This window comes from Aethalodelphis obliquidens, unplaced genomic scaffold, assembly GCF_003676395.1.
Source record: "Aethalodelphis obliquidens isolate GAN/ISIS:26980383/991018 unplaced genomic scaffold, ASM367639v1 scaffold5, whole genome shotgun sequence".
NCBI classification, from domain to species: Eukaryota; Metazoa; Chordata; class Mammalia; order Artiodactyla; family Delphinidae; genus Aethalodelphis; species Aethalodelphis obliquidens.
Genome location: NW_020837949.1, coordinates 5924447 through 5939672, shown reverse-complemented (window position 1 = coordinate 5939672; position 15226 = coordinate 5924447). Strand labels below are relative to the sequence as shown.

Sequence of the window (15226 nt, the reverse complement as noted above, 5' to 3'; positions counted from 1 at the left end):
GGCCCCAGGAGCGCTGATGAGCCCCAAGGGTCAGCAGCGCTAATTAGCCGCTAATTGCAGATGACTCTGCTCACCTCCCCCATTCTCCGACACTGAAATGGCGGCGCCTTTTACCCTCCCCGTCCTCCTGATTCCCAGAAGTAGACTTGTCAATCTGGAGGCAAAAGTCATGGGCACTTTTGCTTGATAGCAGCCTCAGGTCAGTGGGCAAGAAAGACTTAAGACAGGCAAGTCAACAGAAGAAGGGTGACCGGAGCTTCAGGACGCAGAGCAAGCTGGCCAGCTAAATGAGGGTCATCTGGTCACTGGGAAACTGTTATGCAGGCGGGGCCAGGGAGAGCCAAGCAAGCTGAAATGAATAGCCAGGCAAGTTTAGGAAGAGGCAATCTAAACAGAAGAAGTTATTTGGTTTAGGTGAGGAGGAAAACCTACACCAGAGTCTCAGCGTTCCAAGAGAGAGCGGGGCAGGTAGGAACTCTGCATCTCGGTGACCTCTGTTCACATCAGGAGTGTTGTGTTGGCCTGTGAACACCACTCATGTCAGGCTGACGTATTGAAGTCAGCACCCTGAAAAACACTGTCACCAGAGTGGGACAGAAGAGGGTGGGACCCTAGAAGGAAACCTTCTTTGGTTATGCTTGACTGACAGTGCATCAGAGAGGTAAAGGGAGAAGAGGGTGGTTTCCATGCAGTCCTGATCTATCTTGGGCTCTACACTGAACTCAGTGAAACTTCTGAGAGACAAGTCTGGTGGGAAGATGGCTCCAGGGAGAAAGAAGAGGTGCCTTAACTCAGGTCTGGGAACAGTATCCTAAAGGACCACGGTAACCCTTGTCCATCCTCCTAAAGATATTCTTCAGAACCCTTTGTAAAACTAACCAAGCATTGCACGGTACCAGTATGGAAGACCAGACTTCAGAACTGTATTGTAGGGCTTCCCTGGTGGCACAGTGGTTGAGAGTCCGCCTGCCGATGCAGGGGACGCGGGTTCGTGCCCCGGTCCGGGAGGATCCCATGCCGTGGAGCGGCTGGGCCCGTAAGCCATGGCCACTGAGCCTGCGCGTCCGGAGCCTGTGCTCCGCAACGGGAGAGGCCACAACAGTGAGAGGCCCGCGTACCGAAAAAAAAAAAAAAAAAAAAGTGTATTGTAGGGACTCTCCTGGTGGCACAGTGGTTAAGAATCCGCCTGCCAATGCAGGGGACATGGGTTCGAGCCCTGCGGTTTGAGCCCTGGTCCGAGAAGATCTCACATGCCGCGCAGCAACTAAGTCCGCACGCCACAACTACTGAAGCCTGCGTGCCTAGACCCCGTGCTCCGCAACAAGAGAAGCCACCGCAGTGAGAAGCTCGCACACTGCAACCAAGAGTAGACCCTGCTCACCACAACTAGAGAAAGCCCGTGCACAGCAACGAAGACCCAACACAGCCAAAATAGTAATAAACAAATAATTTTTTTTAAAGTGTACTTTACTTAAAAAGTGAGAGGTCGGTACTCGGTGTGATGGCTTTACAGTGTTGGGTACATAATAGAGGCTTACTGGCTGGAAAAGTTACCAAGGGAACTTCGGGCCACAATCACTGAAATGAAAGCTGTATGAGCGGTAACACCACCAATCAAATAAAGCTGAAGGAAGAGCCATTTTTAAAGCAACTGCATTCACTTTTTGCATAGGTAATAAAATCACCTAGTACAAAATTCCAAAAGCTCAAAAGGATGTTGAAACACCTCCCTCCCACTAGCCCCCTCAGTAAAAGGCCACTTTAATAGGCCTGTCACTCTTTGGTGGGATAGAATGGATCATGCATTGTCAAGGACTCAAGGTTAAAGACCCTCTGATCTTGAAGATGTGTGTCACCCAGTTGAAGCCAAGAGCTTACTGCCCAGAACTATACTCAGTAAAGTGGAATTCTCTGCGCAAGCTGGCACAGAGAGTCCAGGCTTAAAGCTTGTTGCCAACAAATCTCAGTGGGCCACCAACTCTGAAATGAGGCACGTGAGACCTCGGGGACTTGGTATTGCCCTGGTGGTGTGTGTTTGTTAGGTACTGTATTTTATAATCCATTTTCATCCTCGATCTGTCCCCTTGCCGTGCTGGGGTCATGAAGTGTAACTTCTGCACAGTCCTTGACATTCAGTAGCTAAACGAGAATAAAACCCTCACATACAGAGTGGCAACTGAAGCAGCCCATTTCCTGTCCCTGCCCCTTTCATGGACCGTGGAACTGAGGCTGCATGGTAAAAGGAAAAAAGCCTTAGCTGGAGTAAAAAGACCTGAAGTTAAGTTCCTATTCTAACCCCTCTCTGGGCCATGTGACCTTGGTCCCTTTTTGACTTAACTTCTCCATCCATGAGAGAGACAGCAATTAATATCTACTCTGCCTTGTCAGACAGCCAGCGCAAGGATCAAGTGAATATGAGGAAATAACCTTCCAGATGAGTCCTTCCTGCACTAAACTGACAAAGACAGCAGGGCGGTCAATTATGGAAGTTCCCCAAGTCAGTGGCTCTCCAGTGCTTCTTACTCTCCCATCAGTACCAAGGACAGAAGCTGTCACCATAAACCTGAACAGAGCTGGCTCCTTTCTTTACTGAGAAGAAAACTCTGCGGTTCTCCTACTCAAACCCTGAACAGGCCCATGTAGGTAAGCACCTCCCCTCACTGTCTAAAATGGAAGGCTACAAGTGCTTCTTTAATTGCCCACGTGCTGGCTTGTCCCATCTCACTACTCCACCAGTTGAGGAAATGCTCCTACAGAGGAATTTTATTTTGAATCTACCCTCTCTGCTTGCGCCTATGTCGACCCCATCATCTGGCCTCCCCTTCACAGACTGGAAACCAGCACCCAGAAAGAACGAAGTACTCTTACGTCAAATCCAAATATACCTTCGCCTCACTCATTGGCGGGACAGTGTCCACTTACGGTGGGGAACGTCGGGCTCTGCCGCGGGTACCCTCTGGTGGCAGCAGCGCGCAACTGCGTCACCTCGAAAGAGGTGTGGAGTACTGCAGCGCCCCCTGGCGTTAGTCTAGGAGACGTGCCGAGGGCAAAGGAACACCACCAGGTGAGCGGTCCAAGGGCGAGCGCGCTGGGCGCTGCAGGGGACTTAACTGTGAGTGCACTGGTTGGGCAGGGGGATTGTACACGAGAGTCTTAAAGTCTAGTATGCACACACGTAGGTTCATGTATGTTGGTTGTATCCAGGTACTTGAACCGTGTGTATCGTGTTAAATGTGTGCCGATTGTGTGTGCGCACGTGATACACGCGGGTAGGTTGGTGGTGGGGAGGTCCGCGCCTCCAGTGCAGGGCGGAGTCCTCACGGAGGCGTGAAATTGGTTTGGAGCAAACACATTACGGAAAGCAATTACCGGGGAGAGGTTCTGGGCCCGTGGGGACCCGCAGCCAGGAGGCTGAGGAGGAAGCGCCCTGGCTTGTAAGAGTGTCTGGATGTCTAACCCCAGAAGGGACCTTCCTAACACTGCCTTGCTAAGGGGAGAATGCGTGAAGTTGGGCAGCAGCCTCTCATATTGACCACTCCATATTGCCCTTCTCCTCTTAATGCCCTCCCTCCTTAAAAAGGCATCTGGCAAGGAACCAGTGCTCTCCAGATATGGTCAGAAACACTTCCCCCTTCTAATCACTCTTGGAGAGGCACCCCACCTTCTGTGAAGTCTTCCCAGGCCCCCGCCCCTATCCTTGTCTTCCCCCTCAGGCCCTCAGCTCCTGCTACCACATGTCTTTTGCATTCACTTCATTGCCCCCTTGTATTTGAACTCGTTATTCACACACCTGTTTCTCAGACTACATGGAAAATTCACTGAGGGTGGGAGCAGGTCTCATTCATAGCTGTGTATCTAGTGCCTAAACCATGGGGCTCAGCAAACGCAAAATGAATGACGTGGATGGGAATTAACTAGAATTTCCATCAAAATGCATAAACAGGACTTTCTCAGGAAAGTCCTCCCCTTGAGAGTCAGGATTCTCTTGGGACAGAGCTTTAAACATTTTTCACATGCAAACACATGCATTTTCTCCCTATTTATATCCCCAGGCCTGTCCTTATCCTTGAATGCCAAATTCATAGATCCAAATGACCATGTAACACAGCTTCTTTGAGACGTCTAACAGGCAGCTCCAACTTTACATCTCCCAGACAGACCTTCTGATTCCCTCACCACCCGCCCTCTTCTCATCTTCCCCGCCTTAGTAATTAGCACCACCATCCATCCAGTTTTGCTCCACCAAGAAAAAGGGGCGGGGAGTCATCCTGCATTATGCTTTCCTTCAGCCCCCCACATCCACTCTATCAACAAGTCCCACTGAGGGACTTCCCTGGTGGTCCAGTGGTTAAGACTGCACTTCCACTGCAGGCAGCGGCGGGTTCCATCCCTGGTCCAGGAACTAAGATCCCTCATTCTCGCGCGGTGTGGCCAAAAATAAAAACAACAACAACAAAAACAAAACAAAAAAACGAGTCCCAGTGAGTCTCCAGAAAGGGTCCCAAGTCTCACCTACTGTTTCCCATCCTTGCCTGGACTGCTCCAGTAGCCTCCTAACGGGTCTCTGATTCTCCCTCCCCCGCATCCCTCCCTTCCCCTCCCCTCCCCCAAGCCACTCCGCAGCCAGAGCCATCTTTGAAAACAGAAATCAGTTCATGTCACTCCCCTCTCTTCCCCACTCCGCTCACACGGCTGGTTCCTCCTTGTCATTCAGGCCTCAGGTTAAATGTCACCTACTCAAAGAGGAGGCTTCCACGTCACCTGAACTCAAATAGCTCCCAGTCACTCTTGGTCAATCACCGGGGAATTCCTCTGCGAAGGGCTTATCACTCTGCTACTTTCCCATCTGTTCGCTTAGTGTCTCTGTCCCCACTAGAGTGAACTTTCTAGTGGGGACCAGAGAGACAGGCCTTTGTGTCGCCGGCGCCCAGGCCACAGGAGGCACTCAAACCTCTGCTAAACAAACGAATGGCCAGGGGGGCATTCTCCCCAGGACCCCGAGCTGGGATAAGACGGGGCTCCCCGGGGAAGGCCCCAAGCAGTGAGCGGAACCACGCGTGACTACAAGCCCGGCCAGAAGCCGCTCCCCCACCCCTGTCTCTTCGCCTGCGCCCACTTCCCCTGTGAGGTGGGCCTGTGGGGACTGGCCCAGCCTGGAGCGTCTACAAATGAGGGGCCAGGCCTCGGTCGGCCCCCACTGCTTGTGGGCCTGGGCTCCAGGCGCAGCCCCTCCCGTCGGGCGGTCCCATCCTCGTCGCGCGCCCCGCGCCCCCCACGTGGAAGCCCAAACGGGGCGGTCAGCCCAAGGCCTGTGAGGCCAGGTGGGAATCAAGGTCCACTCACCTCCGCGGCCCTCTCGATGCCCTCGCGAGCTCCGCGCTGTCGGTCTCGCCCAGGCCCCGCCCCCGCCGCCTCGCACCCTCTGGGCCCCGCCATTTGCCGCCTCGCTCCCAGCGGCTGGTGGGAAAGTTGTGAACTCCGGCGCGTGCGCACTCTGGGGCCCGGGGAAATCCGTCCGGCGACCCCTGACGTCACGGATCACAGTGCACTGGATTGGCTGCTCCGTGGCTCCGAGCAGCTCCCCCTCCCTCCAGTGGTTGCAGGCTGCCTCCTGGGTGGCGGGGCGCCTACAAGTTCTTAAAATCCTGGTACTGCAAAGACCCTAAGGGACTCTCTCCTTGTCTCTTGTTTTACACATGCAGAAACTTGGGCCCAGAGAAGGGACGAGACTTCTGTTCCACAAGTTAAGGGCAGAGCTGGGACTAGAACCCAGGGGTGTTACCTCTCAGCTCAGTGCCTAATTGAAGGAGCAGTTACGGGAGAGACAGGAACCAGGTGTGCTTCTGGCGCTCCCTGACCTACAGGACAGGCAGTAGGTAGAGTTGTTGTGGTTTTTCTAAACCTGGGTCTTTCACTCTCACCTGAACTGTGGTTACCCTGCGGTGCTCGCTGGCCTGTGCACCCACCTTCCCGTTGTCTTCCTGACCCTCACCTCACTGCCCAACCCCAAGGCTGCCTTTACCATCCTGCCCCACTGTCTGCGCTGCCTCGTTCCGCAGCGGCTCTGCCCTACACAAGCCTCTTTGCTACCCCCGTCCTCTGGCCCCTGTCCTTTGGCTGGCTCTCCTTCAGCCCTTTTCTGATACTATCTCACCTGGTGGCTATTCCCCCACAGCATGGGCCAGAGGGGCAGGTCTGCCTGGGGTCCCTCAATAGCTAGTGGATGCCATGCAGCTGGCACCATGGGGTAGATCCAGGGAGACCCCATAAATCTGCCCATCTCGAGTGCCCTGTGGGCCAGCCAGCTCAGAGGAAGGGCTGTTGGAGACAGCACCGAGTAACAGAGGCCTGGAGATCTTTAATGTGCATACAGGGTTTGGACAAGCTGGAGGGGGCCTCAGGGGACCCCAAGAGGAGTATCTATCATTTGCCATGAGTCCCGGCTCTCTGTCCATCAGATGTCACCTGGCCACATGGCCCATCTGCCTCTCCTGGTGGGAATGATGACATCCACATCTGCCTGTGGAGCTGGACCTCCTGCTGAGAGGGCCACCTCCACCTGAATCCGTTCAACTCAGTCCTGAGTTCCAGGCGCTGTGAGCCGTGGGCTGACATCCCCTAGGGCATGGGGCATCTGCTTTCAGACTCTCTCAAAAGGCAGTGGACATCTGGAAGGAGAGATGTGGATTCAGAGACGTCCGGTGGTCTGGGAATTTGGGTGGTTCTGTCTAGGGCCCTGCCCCCAACTCTTCTCTTGCCTCCGACCCATTCCCCCCACTCCCCCACCCCAGCCCCCAATGGCTGGGACTGTCCACAGAGCCCAGGGCTCACCTAGTAGAGCACATCCTCGAAATCCAGCTGCAGGTAGCGGAGCAGGCGGGCTGGCAGGGGCAGGCGGGGCAGGGCATGGGGCAGGCAGGCCGCCAGGTGAGCACGGAGGGCACAGCGGCTCAGATGCTGCAGCGATCTGGGCTGCCTCACCAAGGCCAAGAGGGAGGAGTAGAAACGGTGGTACTTCTGGGGGCAGAACGAGGGTCTCAGAAGGAGTCTTGGACACGTGGCACCTACTTCTCCTAGAGAGGGGAGGCTGGTGGCCAGTGGGTCTCCAGGAGCCTCTTAGAAGTAGGGAGTGCTTCACGTGTTCCCAATGTGAGTTTTCTTTTTCTGAGTAACTTCTGTGGGGCGGAGTGGGGGGACCCACAGGGCTTCCCTTTAGGCAGTAGAAGTCTCTTGGGGCAGGCTGAATGAGTGTGTGTTCAGGGTCCTAGAATCTGACCTGCAGAGTTTCAGGAGGCACCAGGCCCACAGCCTCCTCGGGAAGCTGCATGATACTGTAGGTGTTCATCAAGACCTCAATGGTCCGCGGGGACGTGCACCAGCGCTCCAGCACCTGCAGGGGGCAGAGCTGCGTCAGTGCTCTAGGGGTTACCACACACAGCTGGTACCCTGTCCGTCCACGCAGGATGGCCAGCCAGCCAAGGAACAGCTGTTGTGGGTTGAACTGAGTCCCCCAAATGGTATGTTGATGTCCTAATCCCAGTACCTATAAATGTGACCTACTTAGAAATAGGGTCTTTTCAGATGTCATCAAGTTAAAAATGAGGTCATTGGGGTGAGTCCTAATCCAATATGACTTCTGTCTTTATGAGAGAACACAGACACACAGGAAGAATGTCATGTGATGACACAGGCAGAGATTGGAGCGATGCATCTACAAGCAAGCCAAGGATTGTGGGAAACCACCCGACATTAGGCGATAGGCCTGGGACAGGTTCTCCTTCAGAGCCTCTGGAAGGAGCCAACCCTACCTAAACTTGGATTTCAAATTTCCAGCCTCCAGAGCCGAAAGGGAATACACTTCTACTGTTTTAAGCCACGCAGTTTGTGGTACTTTGTTACGGCCACGACAGGAAACGAGCACAACAGCTAGCATTTCTATCGTGCATAATTTATGCCAGATATTTTCTTAGCACTTCACGTGCGTTGACTCTTAATCCTCGTCCCTACAGGGTTATCCCCATTTTACAGACATGGGAAGCTGAGGCACAGAGAACTTAAGTAACTTGCCCAAGTTGTAGTTCCAGCAATGCAAGCCTGGAGGTGTGGCCATAGAGGCCTCCTTGCAGGGAGGGGTTCCTCACTGGAGGACAGGCACCCCAGCCAAGCCTGGAGCAGCTGCAGGTTGTGGGAGATGAATGCCGACTTTCTGATCGCTTGGGATGTCGTGGAGGCCAGATGAAGGGACGAATGGGGCACTTTGCCGTGCCAGCCTGTCCCCAAGGCCGTGTGGACAGAACACGGCTTGAGGGACAGGCAGTGGGGTCCCAGGAAATCCGTTTGCTGCTCTGCCTCCTTCTCCCACCCCTTCCCCGAAGGGGAAATCATTAGCTGTCAGAACCACTGTCAGATTACAGGGAATTGCTCGTCTCCTAATTATCTGGTGTTAATAGGAGATTAATTAGTGTTAATTGTTGATTTTCTTGTATTTTCCCAAAGGGGAGACCAATCTGCCGAACTCTCGGGCTGTTTAACTATTTGGTCTTGCTTAGGAAACTAGACAGATGCTTCTAGGTTTATGAGTGAAGAAGAGAGGCAGGGACAGCAGGGAGAGTCCAGGACCCCACGGGACTGGATGGTTCAAGCCCGGGGGCGGGGCGGGGAACCTGCGCCTGCTGCCCTATACCCATCCTGACCCAGCTCCTTGGAGAACGAGGGTCCCCACCCCAGGTCCAGCATCCTCCGTGATATTATAGAGCCCCTCCAGACATGGCACAGCATGGATAGTGTCCCCTGCCAGTGCCTCGGTAGCACAGGTCTGCAAGCTGAACCCACCTCGGGGGATATTAACGTAAAATAAGACAGAGATTGGAAATTGACAGCGAAAGGTGTTTTTCTTTGGTGCCAGGATAGCAGCTGCTGGTCTCGGTGGTGTATGTTCTGCTAAGCTCTTGGAAACAAGGACCATGTCCATCTGCAGATGGTCAGGAGGCCTTGAACCTCATGACCCAGGCTTATCACTCTGCCCTGGGCAAGCGTCTCCTGTGCCCGGAGTGTCTCATGTTCAGGGTCCCACTGCCAGGGGGAGCCTCCTAAATGTTTCTTTCATCAGCTCTCTCCGCTGATGAAGAAACGACTCCCTGCCACCCTCATCAGTCCTGGCTCCTTCTGTCTTTTCAGCTCCTTTATAATCTGGCCCCAGTGCCCTCAGTCTCCCTTCATCACACATACATGCAAACACATACGCACGTACAAACACGTTATATGCATACACACAGTGTATATACGTGTGTGCACGCACACACGCATACACCCCTCCCGCCGGTGTGCTGTTTGCCCCCCGTTGGGCTTTGCTTACATGATGAATGAAAGACAAAGTACTGACCTATGTGCCCAAGTTTGGAGCTGCACCCAGAGCAAGATGGAGCACAGGTCTGGGTCTCCCCGTGCCCTCGCTCTCATGGCCCTCCCTCGGGCCCTAGCCCCGTACCTTGGGGAGAGCCCCAGGCCACACGCGGACGGCACCGTGGTTGAGCAGCGCCCGCACCGTGTGCTCGGGGCCCTGGGCCAGGGCTGCAGCCGGGCCCTGCAGCGCGTAGTGCAGGGCCGTGTGTCCCCCATAGTCCATGGCGTTGGCACTGACGCCGCAGGACAGGAGCAGCTCCACGACGTCCGCATGGCCTCGGCGACAGGCCAGGTGCAGGGGCCGCCGCCTGTCCTGATCAGCAGCGTCGGCGTCGGCCCCGGCCGAGAGCAGCAAGCGGCACAGCTGGAGGCAGTGGGCGGTGGTGGCCTCGGCGTCAGCGGGGGACGTGCAGCGGGCGTCGCAGGCGGCCAGCAGCGGGGTCCAGCCTTCAGCATCGCGGGCATTGGAACATGCTCCCCGTCTTAGAAGTAGGTCTGCCAGCTCCACGTGGCCCAGCCGGGCGGCCACATGCAAAGGGGTCTCCTCCTCTTCTTCGGACCGACCATCCACTTTTGCTCCAAACCTCAGGAGCAGCTCTGCACACCTAGTAAGGGCGAGACGGCCGAGGGGAGGAAAACGGGGTGCAGACCTTCACCCCTGTGTTCCTGCCGGTCTGAGCAAAGCAAACCTGGGGGGACCCTTGGGTGGCTCCTGGTGCTGTCTGCTCCTTCCATCCTGGCTGGCACTGGGCATCCAGCAACATCCTGCAGCATCTTTAGTGCCCTCTCTCAAGCCAGGGCTCTGCGTGCTGGGACGGGAGGAGGAGGGGGGAAGGGGACGCAGAAGTGAGCACAAATGGAAACTGGGGCAGTGGGAGAAAGACCAAAACCAAAATCGGCCGCCAGATCTGCTCCAGGATGGTCCTCTCAGAAGACTGTGTACGCCTGCCAAGATGCGTGCCCTTAAATTCAAGGCTAAGGGAACTTAGCGTCTTCGAGTGACACTTTCCTCATCTATAGAATGGGGATAATTGCTGATACCTAGACCGAAGAGGTTGCTGTGAGTGGCATATAAGACAATGCCTGAAAAGCTGTCAGCATGAGAGTTCATAATGGCCTCGTTGGGTGGGGACAGTGGGTGGCATAGATGGTGGTGGATCGTGGGGGCTCATTATATTATCCTGTCCACCTTTCTATATGTTTGAAATTCTCCAAAATAATTTTAAAAATGCACTTGCTTATTCAAAAAAGGAAGCAATGATTGTCACAAAGTGTGATCTCAGGGAGCCTGGGCTGAAACACGGCCAAAGAACGTGGGATTGCACAGAACAGCATCGTCCAATCAGTGGCCACCGGCTACGTGCGGCCACCGAGCCCTTGCAGGACGGCTAGTCCTGATGGAGACGTGCTGTGAGTGCAAAATACACACCAATTGAAGACTCGGTACAAAAAGAGAATGTGAAGTGTCTCACGTGTTCTTTTTATATTGGTTCCATGTTGAAATGATGACATTTTTTTTTGTTTTTGCAGTACGCGGGCCTCTCACTGTTGTGGCCTCTCCCGTTGCGGGCACAGGCTCCAGACGCGCAGGCTCAGCGGCCATGGCTCACGGGCCCAGCCGCTCCGTGGCATGTGGGATCTTCCCGGACCGGGGCACGAACCCGCGTCCCCTGCATCGGCAGGCGGACTCCCAACCGCTGCGCCACCAGGGAAGCCCAATGATGACATTTTGGATACATTGTGCTAAATAAAATATATTATTAAAATTAATTTCACTTGATTCACAGATATTTATACACCCATGTTCATAGCAGCATTATTCACGATAGCCAAAACATGGGAGCACTCTAAATGTCCATCAATAGAGGAATGGATAAATAAAATGTGATCTATCCCATGGAATATTAGTCAGCCTTTAAAAGGGAAGGAAATTCTGTTACGTGCTACAGCCTGGATGAACCTGAGGACGTTATGCTAAACGGAATAAGGCAGTCACAATAGGACAAATACTGTATGATTCCCCTTATCAGAGGTGCTGAAAGCAGTCTGATTCATAGGCTCAGAAAGTAGACGGTAGTTGCCAGGGGCTGGGGGGGAGGGGGAGGGCGAGTTATTGTTCAAAGGATACAGAATTTCAGTTCGGCGAGATTAAAAAGTTCAGGCATTGGATGGTGGTGATGGTCGCACAACAATGTGAATGTACTTAGTGCCACTGAACTGTTCACTGAGTAATGGTTAAGATGGTAAATTTTATGTGACGTGTAATTCGCCACGATTTAAACATGAATTTCACCTGTTTCTTTTTCATGCCTTGGTAGGGCTACTAGAAAATTTTAAATTACATACGTGGCTCATGGCGTATTTGTATTGGACCACGCTGATGTAGAACACATCTCCAACCATAACACGAGGAAGTCGGTAGCATCCTCTGAGGGACGATGAGGCTAACAGGAGGAAGAAGGTCCACGAAAGGGGGACCCAAGGATCAAAACTGTGGCACCATTCAGGGGCAAGATGTGAAATTTGGCAGGTGTGTCGTCAGTAGAGAGAAGGCCTCTGTCGTACATACAGTTAGTTCATAGATCTGCCAAGGCTCCCTTTTCCGGGCTTCCAGATTCATCAAAAAATTATGAGGACTCATTCTCCAAGGTCCCCTCCACATAGGGCACAATTATTTGGGTCACTGTAAAGGAATGTCCTCTACAGTAAATAACACATTATTACATTTGGGTATAGCCATTGGTTTCTTGTGAGTCTGGTTAGCTGGGCTCAGTCCCCGAGCCCATTTATCTGAGGGTGCCTGCCAATATGGAAACGCCAGACCTGCCAAGCTGAGAACCAGACCCTGCCCTCAAGGACCACCACAGGCCCTAACTGGGGGCCTGCTATCCTCGACAGCCTATCTGGATCACTGGACAGTCAGTTCCCTGAGGGCAGAATCGTGCCTTATTTACTGCTGTACTATGCACGGTGCCTGGGACATAAGCTCAGAAAAATGAAAACTTTACACCACTTCCCCATAAAGGAGCCACAACTTCCCCCGTGCCAGCCACGCAGCCGGGCCCTGCTACAGCTCTCCTCCGGCCCTGGGGAGGCAGAAGCTGGTGCAAGGACAGGCCATTCCAAAGCTCACCAGGCCAGTGGTAGGATGGCTTGGGGGGAAATCGCATCCTGACTCCCACCTGAGCCCCAGCTCACCAGGCCTGCCAGCCCTCGACGCGCTCCCTCATCCTCCCTGCGCTCGTCTCTTTGCCTCCCCTACGAGTGGAATGGGGGTTGAGGCGAGGGGTCACTCACTCGAGGCTGCCGGCCGCCCCGCAGAGGTGCAAGGGGCGCTTCCCATCCTGGTCAGGGATGTTGGGGTCGGCTCCGGCCACCAGCAGCACATGCGCGCAGGCAGCGTGGCCTGCGGCACAGGCCTCGTGCAGGGCGGTGCGGCCCCCAGGGGCACTGTCTGGCCTCGCCCTCCGCCTCAGCAGCAGCTGCAGGATCTCTGTGTGGCCCCGGCTGGCCGCCACGTGCAGTGGGGTGGTCAGCTCCTCTTTGTACGTCAGCGACCAGAGTCCTAGGGAGAGACGGGACCTGGGCCTCAGACCCTGGAGGGAGGCAAGGAGCTGCCAGGCAACGAACGGGGGAGGTGGGCGGAGGCCAGGAAGAGGGAGCCCAGAGCTCCTTCCCCAGGCTTCCCTCTCCCGCTCAGACCCCCCAGTGTCCCTGGCCCGTACTCAGAGCACGGATGTTGAAGCGGAAATCCCTCCATCGCTCTGGGTCGCTGGTATCAAAGACGGAGTCCGCAGCCAGGCCGGTGCTGGAGTCGGCGAGGATGCAGGAGACAGAGCCCACATCCCCGGCCAGCACCGCCTGCCAGAAGGCCAGGGCGGGTCCCGAGGCCGCGCGTGTGACGATGGGTCTCGGGCCTGCCTCCCGGCGCTCGGCAGACCCTCCGCTGGGCTTCTCCACCAGCCTGGCACAGAGGGCATGTCGGTCACCAGGGGGCTCGCCGTGCTCCCTGCACTCTTCTGGGGACCAGCTCATGAGGGCAGCGTGGGAGCGTGGGGGAAGGGGGCTGGGGGCTCGGGGAGGAGAGGTAGGGGCCAAAGGCAGAGAGGAGGAGAGGAGGAGGGGACAGGAACAGACGCAAGGAGAGTGTCTCCGTGTGCGGAGCCTCGCCTGACCTGGCCCCTGGGCTCAGCCGGAGCTATTCTAGGCTCCGCATGACTTCTCTCCCGGGCCAAGGTTTAGGCAAGCCTCAGGGTGGGAGAGAAACAGCCCGGGAGCACACTTCGTCCTCAAGCACCTGGTACCTCTGCGCCTGGTGCGGTCCGCCCAGGCCCCCCGCCCTCAGCCCCGTGTCCCCCGGCCGCCCCTCACCCCTCTGGTGGCTGATCCAGCGAGGCTCGGCCGCCCGGCTCTCCAGCAGCAAGTCGGCTGTGCTGTGCGGGGGGAACAGCTCCTGCAGCCGCGCCAGGTCTCCCGTGTACAGGGCGTTCTGCAGCGCCATGTCCCGGCACAGCAGCGGCGAGCGCTGAGGGGCCTCCCGGGCTGGGCAGGACCGGGGACCCCAGACCCGGCAGGCTGAGGCCGAACGGAGGCACCCCAGACGGTGTCCCCAGTGGGGAGGGGAGCTCCTTCTCCCTGGCATGGCCAGTTTCAGGGAGAGAGAGCCCAAGCGGCAGGACACAGGGCGATGCCGCTGGCGGACTGGGTGGGCAGGTGCTGGGCCCAAGCCAGGCGCAGGTCCGGTGTGGGAGGGGCAGGGAGCACACAGAGGCCACGCCACAAATAGCCCTTGAATAGCCCGGACATCCTAGCTGTCAGCGTCAGGGAAGGAGGCGTCAGTCTGGGGCTGGGAATTAGGGTGGGGCCCTCCGACCCTGAGCTGCATGCAGCAGGGTTGAACGGACCACCCAGACCTGGTGTCCAATCCACAATTTCAGAGGTAAAGGAAAATGGAGCCCAGAGGCGGGGAGGGCTTCGGCCAAGGTGTGACACCTTGTTGCAGGGGTGGGGGTGGGGATGGGGGATGGGGCTTTCAAGCTGCCCTTTTCTCCCTCGTTCTCATCTATCCTGTACTTCACCACACTGGCCTCCAGCGGCCGGGGCTCTGATCCCAGAGGGAGGGCGCGTGGGTACCAGATAATTTCTCCTGCCTTCCCAAATGCCACCAATTAGCCCCACACCTCCCCACTTCCAAATGCAAGGGAGGGGGACAGCAGGGACCAACAGCAGAGAACACCCTACTCTGTGAGGAATCCCCTCCAGGGGTTCTCTGGAAGACGGGCTTCTGTGCAGGGGAAAGAGGGCTTGGCCTCCAGGCAGCCCACCTCGGTGCTGACCCCCCTCTCCCTGGGTGGCCCCAGGGGCTCCCGTGGCATCGCTACCTGGAGAGTGAGGAGGAAGTGGCTCTGCCCATTCGGGCACCTGAGGGTGGATGATGAGACTACTCCCACCTGGGGAGGTGAAAAGGGGAAAGGGGAGAAAGGACATTCAAAACCCAGCCCCTGGGGACCACTGCCCAGCACAGGGCCTCCTTGCACCAACCCAGCTGTCTCCCCTCACCTGGCTCTCATGACACGTAGAACACGCTTTGACCTCTATTCACACATTCCTTACCAGGCTTCTTCGGAGAGAACTCTGGGGCTCCCAGCCCTCGGTGGCATGGTTGTCCCCTGCTCCCCGAGTTCCCCGACTCCAGCTCCCACAACAAGGGGAGCTCGCGGGTGGACTTCCACCAGGGGCAGGAGGCTGTGACCCCTGCAAGCCCCCCGTGGGTCAGAGCAAGCAGTGCAGAGCTTGGGCAGGTGGGGGGGGGAGGGGTGGTGTC

General features: G+C 56.0%; 1 protein-coding gene across 1 annotated transcript; it reads right to left on the bottom strand.

Moving 5' to 3' along the window:
* Positions 1–6338: 6338 nt before the first annotated feature.
* Positions 6339–14099, bottom strand: ASB10 (ankyrin repeat and SOCS box containing 10). The gene is made up of 6 exons (XM_027101481.1): positions 13774–14099; positions 12700–12967; positions 9488–10007; positions 7277–7390; positions 6832–7017; positions 6339–6668 (listed from the first exon to the last, which is right to left on the bottom strand). The coding sequence occupies exons 1-5, from the start codon at positions 14042–14044 to the stop codon at positions 6832–6834; spliced, it is 1359 nt and encodes a 452-aa protein (XP_026957282.1). The 5' UTR covers positions 14045–14099; the 3' UTR covers positions 6339–6668.
* Between the last annotated feature and the right edge of the window lie 1127 nt (positions 14100–15226).